The sequence below is a fragment of the Rhamphochromis longiceps genome, linkage group LG3 (assembly GCF_057381845.1).
Source record: "Rhamphochromis longiceps isolate RC_006_pf linkage group LG3, R_longiceps_female_GT1.1, whole genome shotgun sequence".
NCBI classification, from domain to species: domain Eukaryota; kingdom Metazoa; phylum Chordata; class Actinopteri; order Cichliformes; family Cichlidae; genus Rhamphochromis; species Rhamphochromis longiceps.
In genome coordinates, this window is record NC_140559.1 from 19,574,241 (window position 1) to 19,597,156 (window position 22,916).

Genomic DNA, 22,916 nt, shown 5'->3' on the forward strand with positions numbered 1-22,916 from the left:
GAATTGTAATCTCACTGGTCAAATTTAGATTATGTCACAACAGTGCACAACTTAAACTTTTTTTACATGTCCAAGTCCTTGTACATAAGTTTAAAAGAACAGAATTGTGATTCATTCTTTTTTGTTTCTGAAATAAAATTGAAGTGTTACAGTGTACCTTTAGATATATGTTTACATTATTTTATAACTTCTATTCTTAAAAAAGGAAAAAAGTCAGTTACCCACCTCTGTGTTTGAACCAATAGAAAGCTGGTGCTCAGAGGAAGAGGGCGGGCTTTACTTGGTGTCAGTGACAGAAATGAAAAGAAGCTCAAATGAGTGAGAAGGACGATGAAGGAAACATCTGTGCTGTGTCTGCTCTGTAAGTAGAATCTCTGTGTTTGTTTGAATTCTTGTACTTTGACTGTCTGCTCTCCTGATAACTGATGATGGAGGAGAAGACATGAAAAACAAATCAGGCTGAATTCAAGTTCAAACACCACGAGGACCAACTGCAGGTCTGAACTGACTCTGTATCTTTGCTCAGGAGTCGAGGAAACACTGTAACTTAGCAGCGTCATTAATATCAAGTTAGTGGTGAAAAAAACAACTTATATGTGTTAAGAAATGTTAAAAAACACAGAATGCAAAGCATTAGCAGATATGTTTAATAGAGCACACATAGAGGTTTTCTGCGGTTTGTGTGGAGTTGTTCTTTATGTTCAGCTCAAATCAACCTGAGTGTCATTTCTCTTTAGTTCTGATCTCACTGCTGAGCTGCACAACAAACCAAGGTCAGTAAAAAAATGAAACAACCTTTTATGAAGCACTGACATTGCAGACCAAAATTGTGCACATCACTATCCCCTTTGCTGTCACTGGGTCATGCTCTTGGTGCATGCATGCCTAATGGCACAACTCATTCAGCCAAACAGGGTGTGAGTGTGGTAATGTTGCTGACATGGGCATCCTGTGGCTGAGAGAACAGAGCCGCCGACTGAAGTCGGAATGACTTTTTTCAGTCACTGGAGAATTTGAATGTGATTAAGCAGGTCAAGAAAGGTCACTAGAAATGGCATCATACAGCACTTGACCTCACCCCCAGTGCTATCCCAGTCTGTTTTATTAAGGACACCAGCGGGTGCTAGTCTCCCTTTACTTTATCATAATGGTGGCAATCCATCAGTACACCATTTAGTGAGGCTGAAAAAGAGATGAATAACATGATGAGCTCTCTGATTACATAGAGAGTATCAGCAAGAGACCTGAGCGAGCTCTAGTAGCCACACCGGAGTACTCCAAAGCACTGACTGTAATCCAGTATTCGGCACGCATAACATGAAGACCTGTTCTCTCAACAGCTTGTTGTCCAAATTAAATTTAAATATCTGCGTCTCATCACCCCGACGCTTTATGGCTCCAGCGTAAATCCACTGCGGTCCTGCCGGAGTCCGCTTGAGTTGTTATTACAAAGTGACATGGCAGCATCAAGCTCCAAGTGAGACCAGGAATATATAGGTCTGCTCCAGCTTTCCTGAGCTAGGAAAGAAGGTGACTGGACTTCTTTAACTTAGATGAAGACATTTTACCTCTCATCCAAGAGGCTTCTTAAGTTATAAAAACCAGCAGGTGAAGAGTCTCAGATAATAGTCTTTTTTTTTTTTATGAACATTTTTGATATGAAGAAAAAGACAAAAAACAACAACAACCCACAAATAGACAACAATACAGCAAGGGCAAAAACACAAAAGACAAAAGATTACACTTGAACAACAAAAACACTACTTCCACACTGGTAATAAACAGAAATACAACGCTTAGGTGGTGGACTAAGTTATTCAAGTTGTTTACAATCAATCAAAAATAAATGTGTTTTATCTAAAAAAGTTTGCCACATATCAAAGATCTTATTAAGTTTATCCTCTAATACAGGGGTGTTGAACTCAAGGCCTCGAGGGCTGGTGTCCTGCAGGTTTTAGATCTCACACTGGGTCAACACACCTGAATCAAATGATTAGTTCATTACCAGGCCTCTGGAGAACTTCAAGAGATGTTGAGGAGGTCGTTTAGCCATTTGAATCAGCTGTGTTGGATCAAGGACACATTTAAAACCTGCAGGACACCGGCCCTTGAGGCCTGGAGTTCGACACCTGCTCTAATATATAGCTGATCCTCTCCATGTGCAGCAGAGCAGTCAGTTCTCTTAGCCACATTTTAATTGAGGTACAATGTCAGACTGTTGAGCTCGAAGAGTTTTCTTCTTCTTCGGTCATGTTCTCTTAATAATGCACACACTTGGTGGTTGATTACTTTCCCCGTTTCTTTAATTGTTAGCAACACAGGAGGGAAAACCATACATTACTTCAGCAGTTCGCGCTTCGGAACAACAGGAACAGGAAGTGAAGTAATCTATAATCACCACAATAAAATCATTTTCAAAATAAAATGACAATCAGAAAACGTCTTTCACAACATAAAATAAATTAATATATTTACTCATGAGAACACAAATCTAACACCCCCCCCTTGTTCTCATGCTGCTAGCCCATAGCATCTCATGCATTTCCAAAGAACCATTTTTGAAACTTTCTGAGTCTCACTCTTGTAACTGGTTTTGTTAGTATGTCTGCAGCCATTTCTTCTGATAGACAGTGTTCAATGCAGATTTTCCTTTCATTTACCGCTTCACGAATGAAGTGATATTTCACATCAATATGCTTTGACCTCTGTCTGTTCACTGGGTTTTTACTCAATGCAATGGCCCCTTGGTTGTCCCCAAACAGTTTAGTACATGTGTACCTTTTTCTGTCCATGCCGTTTAACAGTTGGGTTAAATACATGCTTTCCTGAGTAGTGGTTGCAAGAACAATGTATTCAGCTTCACATGTTGAGAGTGCCACTGTAGGCTGTTTCTTTGTTTTCCAAGATATTACTGGTCCCTCTTTAGTAAGTGCAAAACAGTAGCCTGTTGTACTGCGTCTGTCTTTTACAGAGGATGCCCAGTCAGAGTCACTGTAAGCAATTAGATCTAGATCCTCACTGCTTTTCTTAAAGATCAGTTCGAAGTCGTTTGTGCCTTTTAGGTATCTGAGGACTTGTTTTGCCGTTACTAAGTCCTCTCTCGTGGGTTGAGCTAGTGTTTGAGATAGTCTGCTAACAACCCAGCTTATATCTGGTCTCGTACACGTCATGGCATATATCAAACTGCCCACTATTTCTCTGTACTCTCTTGAGTTAACAGTCTCATTTGCATCATTTCCTCCACATGTAGTGGTGTCCATTTTTAGTTCACACGGTGTGGATCTGGGTTTGCATTCAGACATCCCAAAGCGTTCCAACATTCTTTGAATGTACCTCTTCTGATTCATCCTGATTTCACTCTCTTTTTGTATAAACTGTATCCCAAGAAAACTGGATATTTTCCCCAGGTCTTTCATGTTAAACTTTGACCTCATTGTTTCTTTGAATGTATTTAACAAGTTAGTATTGCTAGCTGCAATGATCAAGTCATCTACCCAGATGATAACCAGTAGAGTTTCATGTCCAATGTTCTTTCTGTATACACAGTGATCAGAAAGGTTTCTTTCAAAGTCATTTTGTTCAAGGTAGTCATTCAAGAGTTTGCACCAGTTTCTACCTGATTGTTTTAACCCGTAAAGGGATTTCTTTAATTTGTACACCAAGTTTTCTCCTGACTCTGTTTGCTCAAAACCATCTGGTTGTTCCATGTATATTTCTTCCTCAATGGGAGCATGCAAATATGCAGTTTTAACATCCATTTGGTGGATAATAAGATCATTCTGGACTGCTATTTGCATTAGGGTTCGCACAGATGTCATGTTTGCTGTTGGTGCAAATGTCTCTTGGTAATCTATTCCTTGTGTCTGGTTGTAACCTTTTGCTACAAACCTGGCTTTGAATATTTGTCCTTGTTCATTTTCTTTGAGGGCGTAGACCCATTTTCCTCCAATGGTATTTCTACCAGTAGGTAAAGTAGTCAGTTCGAATGTGTCATTCTCTTTCAGAGAGTTGATTTCGTCTGTCATTGCCTGTTTCCACCTTGGTGCCTCTGGTGACATCAGCGCCTCTTTATAGGTTTGGGGGATTCCACAGGTTGCTCTGTAACAATAATCAACACTTACAGAGGTTACATTTGCTAAATCTTTGCAGTTAGATGTGTAATCCTCTAAATATTTAGGAGGTTTCCTTTCTCTGTTAGGATAGCGCTCAGTTTGGTTTTGCTCATCACCCTCATTTCTTTCTATGTCAGGGTTTGGTTCATTTGTGCTGGTTTCCTCTTCTCTAGGAGGTCTGTTCTCTGCTGCATTTTCATTTTGTTGTTCTGTACTTTCTTTTAAAGGCACTACATGTTCATAAGTCTGAATTTCTGTGTTATATTCATCAGTCTGTGTTTGTTGTTCAACAGTGTTCTTCTTGATAAATCTCACGAGTCTGTGTTTTGACACTTTTCCTGTGTGAGGGTTATAAACCAGGTATGCTGGGCTATTTTTACTATAACCCACAAATATTCCTTTTTCACATCTGGGATCAAGTTTCTTGTGGTTATGTGTGTATGCATAACAGTCTGACCCAAATATCCACAGTTTTGAGAGATCTGGTCTTTTCCCTGTTAACATCTGATATGGTGTACTTTTAGTCCTGTTACTGTAGCATCTGTTGCGGGTGTGTGCTGCATTTTGAATGGCGTAAGGCCATAATTCTTTTGGCAGCTCTTTTTCTAGTAAAAGGCACCTCCCCATTTCAAAGAGAGTTCTCCATTGCCTCTCAGCTGTGCCATTCTGATGGGGAGAATATGGTGCAGATGTCTCATGCTTTATGCCCTTTTTCCGTAAAAGAGACTGGAAGGAACTGCTTGTGAACTCGGTGCCATTGTCCGATCTAATGCACTTAACACTGCCGTATGGTGCACAGTCAGCTAGAAACTTTGCTGTGGCCTCTGTGGTGTCACTTTTCTGTTTTAGAAAGTAAACTGACACTGCCCCTGAAAAATCATCTGTAAATAATATAGCGTATTTATGACCACTTTGGCCACTTGGTTCAATGGGGCCAGCTAGATCAGTGTGCACCAACTGTAATGGCTCACTCGCTTTTGGGTCGCTTTGTCTGTTTCTGTTGTTAGTGAATTTCCCTTCTGTGCACACATTACAATCTAACATGCCACTGCCTGTGATTTTCATGCCATCTACAACATCGGGTAGCTTTAACACATCACTAACATTACAATGTCCTAAAATTTCGTGCCATGTTTTCACATCACAAGCCAGATTAACAGTGTCACAGGACATCATGTCATTGTATGATGTTTCATTGTTTACCGTTTTCAAATAGTAGAGTCTGTTGTATTCTTCAATGGAGAAGACTGTCCCATCTTTGTTCACCAGTTCATTCTGTCCCTTCTTGAAGATCACCTGTGCTCCATAGTTTGTAGCTGCCTTCACTGAAAATATGCTCTGAGGGTAGGATGGGATGAACAGGGCGTCTCTCAGTGTGATGGTGGTACAGTGTCCTTGTATGTCCCGTAGAGAAACGTTGGCGTCTCCCCTCTTGAGTGCGACGTTGTTTGTCCTGGATCCATCAGCGAGCTCCATGTAGGGTTTCTCAGGATCAAAAGTCTCATCAAACTTTATGAACTTGTTCTTCTCCGTAATGATGTGTGAAGTAGCACCACAGTCCACCATTAGTCCTTCTCTTATTATGTCAGTAGGCAGAAGTCTTTGACTAACTTTAAATACAAAAGTCTGCTCTTCTTTCTTGTCCTCTTGTTTTACTACAGTTAGTTTCGCATCATCTCTGTACTTGGTTTTTCTTCTACATGTCTCATCACTGTGTGTCGAGCTTCTATGGTAGCTACACCACTTAGGTGTTCCCTTTTGGCGACAATCTTTTACAAAATGTCCTCGGTTTCCGCATCCATGGCAGGTGATTGATGTTAAATCAACCTTCATCACATTATCTGCTTTTACTTTGTTGTCGAATTTCTCGGTTTCCTCATACCTTCGTAGGTTGCTTTTGAACTGTGTGAATGTTAAATCTTCACTGCTTTGAGTTGTGTGGATAGCAAATGGCTTGTAAGTTTCAGGAAGCCCCTTTAGAATCATAGCGATAATAAGTCCATTACTGATGACTTCTTTTGCATTTCTTAGGGAGGTCACTGCTTTTTCAGCTCGGATAATATAATCTGTCACTGTCTCATCTGGTTTCTTCTGTAAAGACGTCAGCTCTGTGTACAGTGCGATGATTCTGGGCTTGCCTTTACTATCGTAGTGGTCACGTAGTATTTTTAAAGCTTTTCTTCCGTCGTCAGTCGCATCTCTCATTACCAGTGACAGACTTTTATCATCGAGAAACTGTATCAGTTCAGCGTAGCATTCAGCATTCTTCTCTGCATCTGGGTTAGTGACTGATAATATAGTCAAAGGAGCTTGCAAAGAAAAGCGTCTGGACTTCTTTAAGTTGCTTGAAGACGTTTCACCTCTCATCCGAGAAGCTTCTTCAGTTCTAAGGTCAAATGGTGGAGAGTCCCAGATATAAACCTAGTGGGAGTATCCCCCCACAGAGGGACAAAAGGACCACCTGATGATCCTCTAATCGCCTGAGCCAAGGTGGGAAACTGGGCGTGGGTCCCAATCAGCCAGAGTTTCGGGTGAGTTCATTGTGAAACCTGGCCCCACCTTATCATGCGAATTCCTGAGGTCAGATGGCCCAGGATGTGAGTGGGCGTTAAGGCGTCTGGGAAGGGATCTCAAAACTGGATTATAGATGGCAGAGAGTTGGTGTCGTAAACCCCCGCCTCTGTTCAAAGATGGTCGCTCACAGTGGACATAGATGGCTTCTTTCACTCCTCTTTCAAACCATCTGTCCTCTCTGTCCAAAATGTGAACATTGGCATCCTCGAAAGAGTGACCTTTGACCTTTAGATGCAGATGGACTTAACAATGTGGTGTATGCTGTACAGTGCAGCGAGGAATGCTCAGACCTCTACATTGGAGAGACCAAACAGCCACTTCACAAGCGCATGGCACAACACAGAAGAGCCACCTCCACAGGATAAGACTCAGCAGTCCATCTGCATCTTAAGGATAAAGGACACTCTTTCGAGGATGCCAATGTTCACATTTTGGACAGAGAGGACAGATGGTTTGAAAGAGGAGTGAAAGAAGCCATCTATGTCCACTGTGAGCGACCATCTTTGAACAGAGGCGGGGGTTTACGACACCAACTCTCTGCCATCTATAATCCAGTTTTGAGATCCCTTCCCAGACGCCTTAACGCCCACTCACATCCTGGGCCATCTGACCTCAGGAATTCGCATGATAAGGTGGGGCCAGGTTTCACAATGAACACACCCGAAACTCTGGCTGATTGGGACCCACGCCCAGTTTCCCACCTTGGCTCAGGCGATTAGAGGATCATCAGGGGGTCCTTTTGTCCCTCTGTGGGGGTCACTCCCACTAGGTTTATATCTGGGACTCTCCACCATTAGACCTTAGAACTGAAGAAGCTTCTCGGATGAGAGGTGAAACGTCTTCAAGTAACTTAAAGAAGTCCAGACGCTTTTCTTTGCAAGCTCCTTTGACTACGATGACCTGGATGACTGAGAACCTTCACAGACAGACTGATAATATAGTGTCCTTTAGGCCAATGATCCGCATGTGGCCGAGAAACTTTGTCTCCCAAAGTTCGTAACTGTTTTCGTCTCCGTTGAAAACTAACCTCTGCCATCTTCCTCCTGTTGTGTCACGCCTGGGCCCATAACCTGTTGAGCTCGAAGAGTTTTCTTCTTCTTCGGTCATGTTCTCTTAATAATGCACACACTTGGTGGTTGATTACTTTTCCCGTTTCTTTAATTGTTAACAACACAGGAGGGAAAACCATACATTACTTCAGCAGTTCGCGCTTCGGAACAACAGGAACAGGAAGTGAAGTAATCTATAATCACCACAATAAAATTATTTTCAAAATAAAATGACAATCAGAAAACGTCTTTCACAACATAAAATAAATTAATATATTTACTCATGAGAACACAAATCTAACACAGACTTCCAGAGAATTATTATATGTGTTTCGTAGCAATTACCATTCTGAACAAAACTGTAGTTTGTGCAGCAGAGCTATAGAAGAGAAGAGGAAGAGCCAAACAACACAGTTACTGGGTCCGGCTCTGATGTGCAGTTGTACATATCAGAGAACAATTTAAAGATATCCAGCCAGTAATTGTACAATTTGGGGCATGTCCAAAATTGATGCATAAGACAGCCTTCTTCAAGTTTACAACGATCACGTATCGGACCAATAGAAGGAAAAATCCTCTGCAATTTATGACCTGGATGACTGAGAACCTTCACAGACACTCTGCAATTTAGTTTTTGGATATTGAAGACTGTGAAGCACTTTGAATTGAAATTACTGGTGTTTATAGAGCAAGAGTGGATCCTACACAGATTCCTCTCTCACACCTCATCTCCAATTTGCAAACCCAACTCTTCCTCCGATGCCGTCTTCAAACAGTCAGATTTAATATTCAAATATCCTGAAAAAGCGTTCACAAAGCCAGAAACCAACTTTCTAGAACCCGGGAAACCAAAGAAATGAAAAAATTGGTCCCTCTTCCTGAAAAGATAATTTAATTTTGTGTTGTACAGTTATTTCATTTTTAACCTTAATTTTTTATATTTTATTCCTTCCTAGTTAAATTTACACTTTAATTTTTCATATTTATTTCCTATCTTATTCATAGCCCTTTCCTTTTTTTTTTCTTTAGGTCACGAGCAGTTGTCTAAGCATTTCACTGCATATCGTACTGTGTATGACTGTGTACGTGACAAATAAAACTTTGAATTTACGGATGTCGAACATAGTTTCTCATCTGTAAATAATGAAGAAAAAATGTGACGCAGGGAGAGAGCTTGTTCTGCAACTGGGGAAATGACACAAATTTCCTGTTAATATCTCTCTTTATCTGATCTAAACATGAGGGTGGAAATGCATTATTACAATATATTGGAGTATGGATCAAGTTTCTGGTAGAGCGCAGCCCTTTTTTTTGATCTGACTAAAGATTTTAGCGAAGTTCGAAGCTATAAAATTATTGACCTTGGTTTGTGTATTTGAAGATAAAAAGAGAAGAGCTGGAATGGAACTATTATCAACCCCACCACTCTCTATGACCACCCAAGGGAGGGTATTAGCAGACTTGACCTTTTTGTACCATTCCTGCCAATAAGCAAACGTTTTGGCATTTGATTTGATATACCTTTATTAGTCCCACAAGGGGAAATTTCATAAGGCTGCCGACCTATTGCACGCAATGGTGGCGCCATCTTACCCTCTGACCATACATACATTACACAAACATCACATGGGGAAGAGAGGTCAGAGAGGTATCACAATGGAAAATGCACCACATGAGGAAAGATAAGGAGAAAAAATAACTCCCCCCAGACTGAGCTCCAACAGGGAGATCAGTTTGAGAACAGAAAAAAACACCTCTGCACATGAAAAAACTCTTAATACACCAAAGAAACACATGACAAGCAACAGGGGTGGGTAAAGGGTGCAGCATCAGAAGGGAATAAGCATCGAAGGCGTTTGGAAAGGGAGGGGGGATGAGTGTGTGCATATCAGTGTATGTGTGTGCGTGTCCATAGTTCAGCTGAGACAGTGTCCTTCACCCTGCCAGGCTAAGTAAACAGTCTTCCAGCCAACCCAGGTGGCCTTGCATGGAATGGGAAGGAACAGACTAAACACAGTCGTTATCAGGGTGTTGTTGTTCAGCTCCAGCCTTGCAGCTGGCGCCAAAGGGGGTATCTGCATAAGTGATGGTATTTTTTACTTTAGTGTGAACAGCTCATATGAATTTCAAAGCAGTTCTACAGTCCAACACTGGTCTCTCAATCTCCCGTTGGAGAGCCGCGAGCTTCGCCATACTTGCGTTCTGTGATGTTGTCATTTCTTGTGCTCAAGGAGCCGATTTCTGAGAACTCACGGCAGTGTGCCTCCCCGAGATGTCATCCAATTTGCGCCCAGAGATGTTATTCCGGGCTAGCCCTTCTGAGATGTATCCAGTCTGCAGTCAGCGATCTTATTCTGAATATTCAAAGCAGCCGTAGCCTCTCCAAGATCTTATCCGTGCTGCACCCAATGAGCCCATTTGAGAAACTCACGCCTCTTCCCATCGTTTTAATCCCAGCGGGCAGCCTTGTGGGGGTTTGAACAGCCGGTTCCACTTTCTTAATTCTTCGATAAGTCAGGTCCAAGCCAGCTCCGATCAGCAATCATGGTTCCGAATAGGTAGATATCTTCAGCACTCAGGCTCACCCAAGCCCAAACTTCTCGTTGAGAAAGGGGTGTCAATTGCATTTAGGGACCAGTTGATCAAATCCACAATTCCTCTTTTAGGTTTTAGAGAACAGACTGTGAGAGAATGTTCCAGAGAAAAGTGCGACCGCCTTCATCAAGAGCAAGAGCAGTGCAAATTTGCAACCCAATAATAAAATAATAATAAATATAAAATAAAAATATAAAAAAAATAACAAAAATAACAAAACTGAAAATGTGGCAGACCAAATCCACCCTCATCTTTAGACTTACATAGATGAGCTTTTGATATTCTATAAGTTTTCAAGCCCCAGACAAATGATAATACCACTGAGATGATCAATTTGAAAAACTGTTTATTCAAAAAGATTTAGGGAGAGAAACCATTTTAATTGCATTGATGCGTCCCACCAAGGAACTAATAACTAATTAGAAGCATAATAACACCCAGGTATTTCACACTGTCTATAATTTTAAAAGTTAAAGTTTTCAAAAAGTCAACATCCAGGTTTGCAGTTAAAGTCACAAATTCACTCTTCTGCCAGTTAATTGTATAACCTGAGATTTCCCCAAATGACCTCACCAGGTCTAAAAGTACAGGAACAGATCGCTCAGGATTCGACAGGAACAAAATAACATCATCACCGACCTAAGACCCCGTTAGTCTTTAACAGGGTCTTAGGTCAGTGCATGTTAAAGTAAAATTCACAGGGATGGGATAACCCAAGGTTTCCCAGGATAAACTGGCCCTAAGCATCACTGCCTTCTTCTGATAGTGCATCCTGGAGTGCTATTATCCTTCTGGGAATATTTTATTTTCATAAATAAAGGCAAACAGATCTGCCTCTACCTGCATCTATGAGTTGGAGGTTCTTCCATTTGGTATCACCAATAGCAAGGCCCAAAGCAAAGTGTTGGATTCAGTGGATGGACTCTGCCACTCAGACACTTTTGGATACAAATACTGCCCACATGATCCCCTTGTACCTACATGCACTAAATAATATCTATACAGGTCTTTCACATCTCTGGGCTTCATCCTTCCCTTTATCCCTGAGGCCAAGATCTCAGTGGAAGACATGTGGAGGAGACCCAGAACGTGGGATTGTCCAGTGCTGTCAGAAGCAGAGCTGCAGATGTGGACTTGAAGGCAGTTAGAACACCTAAAGCAGATATCCCTCCCTGACTGCTATATCAGCTCAGTTGCTTTTATGTGTAGAGAAGACCAATGCGAGACAAGTAGATGCCTCATATCTAACTGCATGATTAAGAGTGGCTCCAAAGAATCAGAAATCCATGCCAAGCCAAAGTTTTGCAGCACTTACTTTCTCCCCTCTACTGAATATTGGGCAACAGAGATCCTATAACAAGCCCAGTGGGCCTCTGAGGAAACATAGTGGAAATCGTAGGTGTATGATGATTCAGGGCAGAAGGACACTGCAACTCTGTAACATTGGTATGATGGTAGACTCTGTCTAGCCATGAGCACTTTGGCCAGTGAGCCATGTCACCACCTTGCACCTTGGTGGCAGGCAAAATTTTTATCAGGACTGATAATTCACCCCAAAACCTCAAATACACACACATACACATTATGTAATTGTTCTCATGTCTCAAGTATTTAGTTGTTTACTTTTAGTAAATAACTAAATACAAACTAATTTTAATGCAACATTATTTTCACTGTTGTTTCATCATAAGACAAACATAACAGATCATCAGTTTTTCACTTTAACCCTCACAGCTCGTCTGACTGTGAGTCCCAGCAGCTCTCAGTTATTTAAAAGAGACGTTGTGTCTCTGAGCTGTGAGGAGGACGACAGCTCTGCTGGATGGACTCTGAGGAGAAACACAAGCAAACAACAGAGGACTCAGTGTGGAGATGGGTGGGGAGAAGTAAATGGTTCTTCATGTAACACCACTGTTTTCCTACTGGACAGTGGAGTTTACTGGTGTGAGTCCAGAGAGGGTCCCATCAGTAACATGGTTAACCTGACAGTCACTGGTAAGCTGAGTGTGTGGAGTTAGTGTTGATGAAGCTGTGTGTAAATGGATGAAATGCTGTAGTTTGTCTCTGTGTTGAGGTGGATCAGTGATCCTGCAGAGTCCTGTCCTCCCTGTGATGGAGGGAGATGACGTCACTCTGCTCTGTAAAACAAAGACCACTCCCTCCAACCTCCCAGCTGCTTTCTATAAAGATGGCTCCCTCATCAGGAAGCAGCCTACAGGTCACATGACCATCCAGCATGTTTCCAGGTCTGATGAAGGCCTCTACAAGTGTGACATCAGCGGTCATGGAGAGTCTCCATCCAGCTGGATCACTGTCACAGGTGACACACTCACCTGTCTGTGTTTCTGCAGCTTTCAACATTCACAATGTGACGACAACTTAATGACTGTGTTTGCTTTATTTTAGGGGAACACACCACCACACCTCCACCTACATCCACTTCTCCTCCTGCCTCCATTGCTAGCCCTGGTTCCCCTCTCATACCTGTGTTGTCATGTGTTGGATCAGTCTGTGCTGTGGTTCTACTGGTGTTACTGGTTCTGCTGGTGAAACAATGTGTTCACAGAAAACCTGAAGGTGAGAATCAAACTTCCTGCACTTTTATGTGTGCGGTCGTTACTTGATGCATGCTTGCATGTTACTTGACTCATTTTTAGAACTAAGCCCAATCTAGTCTTTCCAAACACAGTAGTGTTGCCACTTTACTATTTAGCATTCCAAATGATCTCCAAGCTACCCAATCCCATTGGGGTCATACAAAGAGATAAAAAGCATCAGAGGATGTCTCTGTGTGGGTCATACAGAGAGAACTCAGGAAAAGCAGAGTTAAGGAATGTATAAATGTCCTCTTACTTATGAGCAAACACGTGTCTCCACTACAAAGGGGTTACCACCACCTAAACGTCAGGCTGAAGGACATCACGTCTGACACTGTGGTCAGCAGCACAGGAGCACCACAGGGAACTGTGCTGTCCCCTCTTCTCTTCACCCTGTACACCTCTGACTTCTGCTACAACTCTGAATTATGCCACATTCAGAAGTTTGCAGACGACACAGCCATCATGGGGTGTATCTGGGATGATCAGGAAGAGGAGTACAGAAGTCTGGTGAGGAACTTTGTCGCATGGAGTCACACAAACCACCTGCAACTCAACACCTCAAAGACTAAGGAACTGGTTGTGGACTTCGGGAGGTCCAGAGAAGGTCCACTGCCGGTTCAGATAGAGGGGGAGGAGGTGGAGGTGGTCAACAAGTACAAGTACCTCGGGCTGTGGGTGGACAATAAACTGGACTGGTCATGCAACACAGAGCACCTGTATAAAAAAGCCCAAAGCCGACTGTACTTCCTCAGGAGGCTGAGGTCTTTTAACATCTGCAGGAAGCTCCTGAGGATGTTTTACCAGTCGGTGGTTGCTGGAGTACTTTTCTATGCTGTGGTGTGCTGGGGGAGCAGCACAGCAAAGAGGGACTCATCCAGGCTGGAGAAACTGATCAGGAGGGCTAGCTCTGTGGTCGGCATGAAGCTGGACACTCTGGTGACAGTGGCAGAGAAAAGGACATTAAAGAAACTGCTGGACATTATGAACAATGCTGGGCATCCTCTGCACACGGCCATAAACAATCAGAAGAGTCTGTTCAGTGACAGGTTGTTTCTCCCAAAGACAAGAACTAACAGACTTAAAAACTCCTTTGTCCCACACGCCATCAGACTGTTTAACTCCTCTCTGGAGGGGAGAGGGAGGGGAAACAGGAGGACAAAGGAGGGGGGAACAACTAAGCTGTAGTGCCTCTGCACCTCACTGTGCAATACCTTTTGTGCAATACTTTTGTAAATAGTCAACGGTGCAATAGACTCAATACTTGAAATGTGCAATTCACTTGTATTTTTATTTTTTATTCCTATTTATTCTATTTATCCCCTTCGTATATTTTATTTATATTTGTCTCTGTATTTATATATGTGTGTGTGTGTGTGTGTGTGTGTGTGTGTGTGTGTGTGTGTGTGTATATATATATATATATATATATATATATATATATATATATATATATATATATATATATATATATATATATAACAATTCTGTAACTGTAACTTCGGTCGTTGCTGTGCTTTTTGGAAGTCGAATTTCCCAGAGGAACCCACCCGAGGGATTAATAAAGTTCTATCTTATCTTATCTTAAACAGTGGATATAGGGTATGTGAGCAATATGTCTCTGCACTGTGCTGCATGGAGCTCAGTTTATCAATTACTTACCTCTCTGAAAATGTGACATTGCAGCCATGGAGTTTTCTGTTTGTGCAGTAACAAATTTCTTAAATGTAATCTCTGTTTAGATATTTAATTGAACAATTTTTTTATGTTGAATGATTTCATCAGATCAAGAAGAAACCGAAGATGACATCATCACTCATGTCAAGTACAACATCAAAACATCCAGTCATCAACAACAACCAATCAGACGAAGCAGAGGTAATTTTGTGTTTTCTTCATGGTGAGGTTCAGACAGTTTTAGCTCCATGTTATCGTAGTAAAGATGGGGATCATTTTACTTGTTGTTTTGTTGGATTACTGCGTTGGACAATATGGTTGTCTGTGGTGACTGATTCACCTTTGGAGCCTCATGTGGACATTAGAGTAATTGCATTTTTTGTCAGTTTTTTCCATCTCTGGAAGTTTGTTTGATAGTTTGATTAAACTTTATAGCACAGAACCTCACCCATATGTGGACAAGTTTTACCAGTTTGGCTGCTAAATGGTTAAATTTGCTTCTAAGGACTTTGGTGTCGACTGAAGCAGTCGACAAACACACGGAGCAGCAACAGCGGCCAAGCCGAACACAGGCGCCATGTTGCGTGTCAACCTCCGTGACATCTCATTGATTCCGAGTAAAGAGGCAGACTTAACAGACAACCTCCAAATGCCAGGAAATGTTGCACAGAGAGAAATAAAGCTGCAGAGAATCAGCGGAAAGCAGTTTTGCCCAGACGTCTTGCTTATTAGCATGTTCAGAGCTACTGAATCCCTCTGTGTGTGGGTCATACAGAGAGAGGCAGAACGCAGGCAAAACAGTACTAAGAGATGTAGAAATTACCTCTTCTCAATGTCCAAACACAGGTCTCCACTACAAAGGGGTTACAATCTTACAACCAAACATGTACAGTACATGCTGGCTAAGTCTGAGCACCATGCTCGATGAAAATCTCAGTTTACCGAGTAACTCTGTGATGTCCAAATTGCGGGGATGGAGCACAGTGTCTGTGCTTTCTTAAATGTAATCTCTGTTTAGATATTTGAGGGTCAGACAGTTTCAGCTCATTGTTATCATAGTAAAGATGATGGTCCGTGTACTTGTTGTTTTACTGCACTGGACAACGTGGTTGTCTGTGGGAACTAATTCGCTTTTGGAGCCTCAAGTGGACATTAGAGTAATTGCACTTTTTTTTCCAGTTCATTTTTTGGCTCTGGCAGTGTCACGGTTCTGGGTCAAATTGACCCAACATTTCGAGTTCTCATGTTTTGGTTTGATTTTGTATTTTTAGTTATTTTCTTGATCTATTGTCAGGAGATGATGATGATGACGATGATTAGTATTATTTAGTATGTTCCAGCTTATTCTGGTTTAGGTTTAGTTCTGCCCGTTTAAAGTCCATGTTTCTTAGTCTCCGTCTTTGTGTATTGTTTCCTGTTTTATTTTGCCTTTGCTCGGTGTCGCATCGTACTCTCACGTTAACTGTGATCTGTCTGCCTGCTTAGTTCGGTTTTGGATTCTCAGTTTAGTGAAGTTCCTGTTCTGTTGCTATCAGCAATAAAGTCTTGTTGAGTTTACTTTTGCCTCCGAGTCCTAGATTTTGGGTCCTTTCTCCCTGCCTGCCTGCACACAGCCAGTTTCTGTTTGGTAGCCCATATTTAAGACAGGTATTACCAGTTTGGCTGCTGAGTGGTTAAATTTGCTTCTGTGGACTTTGGTGAAGGTTTACAGTGGGAACATTTATGCAACATGGTGATGGTATTTAAAAAACATAACATCGAGATCAGGTGTGCTCATGGTGGTGTGGCCACAAGTATATGTGACCAAGTGGTCAACAAGGGTTATATCAAAATAATACAATGACAATGCCACCAAGGGGTATTTCACCCCCAGTTAATATAAAATCTCCTTAAAAACTAGAAAAGATACAGGTTTAAGGACTCAACACCGAGGCAGATTGGCTCCAATATTAATATGTCATTTATTTGTATTTATCACAATTAAACAACAAATAAAAAAGATGAAATCTGACTGTGGCACCGCCTATTCTTTAACAGTGTCCTGGATTACATAAAACCATACATTGAACTGGACTTACCAGTAGCTGAAAACCACACAAAAATTAAGTTTACACCCCAGGTGCTGTACAGCAAAGGAAGTGTGGAAAATAACCATCACCAAAGGTCCCACAGCTACTGGTGTGTGCACTTTAATAAAAAAACACAACACAACAGTCATAAAGTTAAAAGTCAAAGAAAAACTCTAAAAGGAACCAAGACAGTGTACATTTGAATATTTAACCTGTCCACACTACACCGGTAGCACAGTGCTTGTTGCAGGCCTGATTCGAAGTTCGGGTGCGGTGAGGCTTAAAACTGTTGGCCGCTTCACTCAAGCGGAACCTCTTGGTTCCACCTCCATCACTCTTCCTCCATCACTCTCTCCTCCTGTTCTCTCTGTGTTGTCATCTGTTGGATCAGCCTGTGTTGCGGTTCTACTGGTGTTACTGGTTCTGCTGGTAAGACGATGTGTTCACAGAAAACCTGCAGGTGAGACTCAGACTAATAGAATAAAGTTCACATTCATTATGATTACACAGAGACAGCACAGCAATGTACTGTAGGTACTTCCTGATCTTACATCCATGGTTTTCTTCTGCTGAATAATGTGCACAGTCATTATTTCTGGACATTGTAAAATGTAGAAATGATTTTTCTAAATAATTTCCTCACATTTTTAACAATTAAATTCTGTACAGTACATTAAATACAGTAAATTGTTCTTATTTTTTAAATAATTTCAGAAGGACAAGAAAACACTTTAGAAAATGAAGTCATTGATGACATCATATACAGTGAGATCAAAACATCACACTGTCCGCAGCAGCCAATCAGACAAAGCAGAGGTAATATTGGTCTCGTCTTCTTTTTGTTTGTTTTTGTAGTAGCTTCCGGGGTGGGGACAAGATTACTTTGGTTTTTGAAGTATATACAAATTTAAATATTCCGTAATTTCAGGAGACTGTGAAGACATGAGATAATGAATAAAGAAACTATTTTTGCCATTTCTTTGTCACAAGTGGGTACCTCCACCTGTTTTCAAAGTGTTGTAGGGGATACCATTTCCCAATCAAACCAATTGTCTTCCACTTACCCAGACACTGTGTTAACCACTCCACTAAGGAAACAAAGACATTTTGAGAAAGCTATTACTATGAAACAAATCTAAATAACGTTTTTAAATAGTTCTCAATCAACAGTTATTTTTGGAAACAAATGAGCAACATTATGACCATTTCAGCTTTTTGTAAAGTTATCAGCTAATGTTAGCTAGCTTGGTTTTAAATCCGCTTCCGTGAACTGTATGAGAGCATCACAGAGACACAAACATCCTAGATGCTAACTCACCAATACTGGAGCTCAGTGTTCTTGTACAATTTACCCCAAAACAGCCATATTACTGTACAGACTTACATTAAAATGCCCCCAAAACCTCCAACAGCACAGCCACAGTCTCAGGGATCCAGTTTTGGGATAATGAGCTGAGGTGAAGGCTAACAGACAGCTAGCAGCTACAGGCAGCTTTCCCTGCCAGTCAAAAGGCCATGCCCCTAATAATGCAAACGTTAAGCCTTAATGTAATTACAACTCTGTTGCTTGTGAAGCTCGCACACAAGAATTTCACTCAAATGTGCTGTACCAATGTACCTGCACATGTGATGTGACAATAAAAGTGATTTGATTTGATTTGGATTATAGCAGGCAAACCTTGAAATCTTTCTGGGATTTCCTTATCTGGGTGACTCAGGAGGTAGTCCACACACTACAACACGACAACCACCAAAGGGAGATCATTTTGACTCCATCCTGCAACAGTTGCAGCACTGCTACTTTTCTACCCTAGAACAGTAGAAAACCATTTCATAAGTAGAAGTAAGCCTACACATTTTAACATCACATTTGGAGCCTCAAGTGAACATTTAACATTTGTGAACATTTGACATTTATTCAATTCAGTTCTGTTGCATCTTCAAAAATTAAAAATGAAATAACTGAGACTTACAATGGAGTATCGTTGCAAATGGTTTACTGAACCTTCTTTTCAGCGCATGTACAGAACATCAGTATCCATTTTCTACTGCCTCCTACAGGACACACTCTTCTTCCACTTCCTTACAACATTAATGTAACACAGAACCAATACTGCCTCTCCTGGCATTACCATTGTAACGACACACTCATTCTCATTCTGCTTCTTTCAGATGAATAACAGGAACTTAGGATGTAGGTATCTATGAATAATAACTATTATGCATACTCATATATTTATATAACCAACTAATTTCTTGATGCGATACCACAAGTTCAAAGCCTTTATTGTCATTGCATTTGGAAATGCAACAGAATGTGACATAACTGAACGATTAAACTTGTTTTTAAACCTTGTTTCGGAACAAAGTCGCAAACAATTATAATTGTGTGTCCACAAGAGAATTCACTACATGCACCATTTATTGGCATACATCCATTTTCTCCTGCTTCTCTTGGTCCAGACTGCAAAGATAACAAGACCTCTCTCTCTGGAGCCACCTCCTTTAACTCTTGTAAAGGAATTCCAAGCCAAGCCAACAGAAAGACAAAATCTCTCACAGAGAAATTATCTCTCCACCATGTTTTGAGTTTATTCCAAGGTCTCAAAGCCTCCAAGGGAACAGCCAACTTAGCAATGAAGATACAGAACATGGTCCAGTCAAACTTGGTGTCCCCAGCTTCTTTGAACAGAAACATCTAGGTTTGATTTCTCTAAAAGGAGGACAGATCAATTTATTTAACTGGAATAACTAAGTAATAATAAGTTACCTCAAGGGCCAGTGTTTACCCACTGGAAACATGTTGCTTAAATATGATGATATTAAGAAGGTCCGTGGTTGGGCAGCTCATGGGATTCATCAGTGTACAAATTAAAACCTCCAATTAGAATCACTTGCAGCCTTAAAGTACGCAGCCCCAACGATCCTCAAGGGCCGCGTACTTGAGGATCGCTAAGGCCGGAAGTGCGAGGTTTGTGTAATGGGACGGTCTAGCCTCCGTTGCGCTGCCCAGGTTGCCTAGCAACCATGATACTAACAGCTGGAAACGTGTCATACAGCTTTGTTTGACAGAAATGAAGGAGAAAATCTTTTGTTCATTTCTTTCTTTGTTGCTACATGAGCTTTGATCATTCTCTGCAGGATTAAGCTCAGCGATTGAACGGCGTATATTTTAAAGTAAAGGCTTTAAAACCAAGTTAGTACAAACGTCACTAATGTCACATAACTTTGCCGACATGTGGCCAACAGTAATGTTTTAATGTTCTTCGTTATTAAATATTTGCACATAAATAAGTGACATAATATTCAGTATTTACTTAAAGTTTACTCTTCGGCCGCCCCTCATCCACCGTTTTTTTTTCCGGTAAAATCATCCACACCCACCGCCGCGCTATGCATTCTGGGATATGTTGGGCTACAAAGTCTACACTGCCACAGCCTTAAAATTCAGGGAAATGAAAGACGCATTTCAGGGCCGCATTTCGAGCAGCCTTTGAATCGGGACAGCCTTTGTCGCGCGCCGCTGTGACGCAATCGGCCTTGAAATGCGTACTTTAAGGCTGCAGACCCTGAATTGGGATACAGCCCATGACACATGGCCTGACATGTAAGGAGTTCCAGTTTACATTCACCAGCCACTTTTGTGCAGCTTACTAGTATGTGGTTGGACAAAAGTTTTTATTTATTCTAAATAACGTTATTTGAATGTGTCACTGTTACAGGTAACAGGAAGCATCCATGGACAACTATACATGTGTCCGTAGGAGATGCAGCTTGTTGTTGCTGAATGAGCCGTCGTTATTCATTCCACTTCATACTTTATGACAGATATGTCAGATCATTACATGTTCTCTCGTCACATAGACAACTGCTATAATAATAAATCTACAATGTTCCAAAAGAGTGGTGTAATCAGCACTACCTTGACTTGTGACTAGTGATCGTATATCTTAAATGCCAAAATGAATGACACCCCTCCCCCCAAAAATAACAGCTTATTTGGTTTCATCATTTTCACTTTAAACTTCTGCATGACAGTCCACGCTTTAATGATTCCAATTATCTATAGGAAGCCTTCTTTAGTTTGATGAAGAATACTCAGCTTGTTGTTAGAATACGTTTGCTTTGTGCTCTGTGGTGAAATGTGTCACTTTGCACTGAGAGAAAATGGCAGCTTTGTGGTTGCTCACCTTCAGTTTTCACACAAACATCACGCAGATCGTTGTCATCTGTTAGCGTTTCTCTGCAGAGGTGTTAAGAAGTTGGAAAAAAACTGTGAAAAGCTTCTGATGTTTGTAAAGGTTGGGACTTATTTTCTTCATAAACAAGTATAAATAACATTTTGCTATAGCAACTATTTAATACTATTCCATTACTACTACTATTGTATCTGCAGCAACTAGGAAGGCACCACTTATGGACAAACACACATCAGATCAAAGAGGCCCAGAAGTACGGCTGCTCTTTAACTTTGAACAGTGCTGAATGTTAGTTGGTAGCTAAGCCAGCCTGACTCAAGCTCAGGATATTAAACTTCTAATCTCAGAAAGAAACCTTCCCAACACTATCTTTATCTGCACACAGGTTCTTATCTATATAGCACCAAATCACAACAACAGTCACCTCAAGGCGCTTTATATTGTAAGGTAGACCCTACAATTATACATACAGAGAAAAATAGAAAAGCAAGCAGTGGGAAGGAAAAACTCCCTTTTAACAGGAAGAAACCTCCGGCAGAACCAGGCTCAGGGAGGGGCGGGGCCATCTGCTGCCACCGTTTGGGGTGAGAGAAGGAAGACAGGATAAAGACATGCTGTGGAAGAGAGACAGAGGTTAATAACAGATATGATTCAATGCAGAGAGGTCTGTTAACACATAGTGAGTGAGAAAGGTGACTGGAAAGGAAAAACTTGATGCATCATACGAATCTCCCAGCAGCCTACACTCATTGTAGCATAACTACGGGGGAATTCAAGGTCACCTGGTCCAGCCCTAACTATATGCTTTAGCAAAAAGGAAAGTTTTAAGCCTAACCTTAAAAATAGAGATGCTGTCTGTGTCTTGAATCCAAACTGGAAGCTGGTTCCACTGAAGAGGGGCCTGAAAACTGAAGGCTCTCCCTCCCAGTCTACTTTTAAATACTCTAGGAACAACAAGTACTGTAGGCCTGCAGAGCGAGAGCAAAGTGCTCTAACTGGGTTATGTGGTACTATAAGGTCATTAAGATAAGACGGGACCAGATCATTCTAGACCTTGACTGTGAGGAGCAGGATTTTGAATTACATTTTGCATTTAACCTCAATGGATGTGTCTATGAAGGGCCAAAAGGCTTTTTTCTTGGGGCCAGCACTGGCTTGCCTCCTCCTGTGAGAATGCCCACAATCCCTTTGGATGTCCCAACATATCCACCCTTTTATGAAGGTCTTGGCTGTCTTCACACTCACTGGCCAGTGGCAGTCCATCGACTCCACCTTTCTAATTAGAAGCCACAGTACCACCTGCTCCAGGATCTAACTGTAGCATGTCCGTTCCTTCCTCAGCCATTCCCGTTTGCAGCTCCCTGATTGCTACATTCTTCATCTTTTGTTTGTAGGAGAAGGGTCACTTCCCCACTTTCAGACAAGAGCTGCAAAGGTGGTGACAGTAGTTCTTGAGAATAGCCAAAGTGATCCAGCACAGCATTATGGACTTCCAAAAGATACTGACAGTAGGCTGAGCACTGGTATCTGGGCCTCCCGAGACAGCAGAGGAAGTAACCACACCGCCCATTGTGCTTCCAGACATTTACATGCCACTTGCATGGCCTCAAACAAGCCTAGAAATCACTGTAGGTAATCTGCAGGGATACAATGTGCTACTGCCTACTCTTGATGCTCTGCCGTGATTTCGGCCAGGGCTTGCACTGGCTGAACAGCCTCAGTCCAACCTAGTTCTGTGTGTTGGGTGAAGTTGGGCACCACTGTAGTACTATGTTGCTAGCGTGAATTCCAGACACAAAGTCAGAGTTCATGTGTTTTATTTTTATGTTGCCACAGTTTATAGCAATTGTCTTTTCAGACATTAACTTGATTAGTTCAGCAACATTTCAGCGTACTCCAACACACACACACATTAAAAAAAACAGTTATTAGCAAACAATGAAGATATTTCGTGCATCACAAGTAGCCGTACGTTTAAGTGTGAATGCACTTGTACACTCAAAACGGCAGGTGTAAGTGGAAATAAATAATTTGGGATTGGCAT

At 41.5% G+C, this 22,916-nt stretch overlaps 1 protein-coding gene across 1 annotated transcript; it reads left to right on the top strand.

Annotated features, from left to right (window-relative positions):
- The first annotated feature begins 227 nt into the window (after positions 1 to 227).
- On the top strand, positions 228 to 15,924 carry LOC146673311 (Fc receptor-like protein 5). The gene is made up of 7 exons (XM_085400942.1): positions 228 to 361; positions 738 to 773; positions 12,065 to 12,325; positions 12,405 to 12,650; positions 12,737 to 12,907; positions 14,713 to 14,805; positions 15,899 to 15,924. The coding sequence occupies exons 1-7, from the start codon at positions 331 to 333 to the stop codon at positions 15,922 to 15,924; spliced, it is 864 nt and encodes a 287-aa protein (XP_085257068.1). The 5' UTR covers positions 228 to 330.
- Positions 15,925 to 22,916: the final 6,992 nt, after the last annotated feature.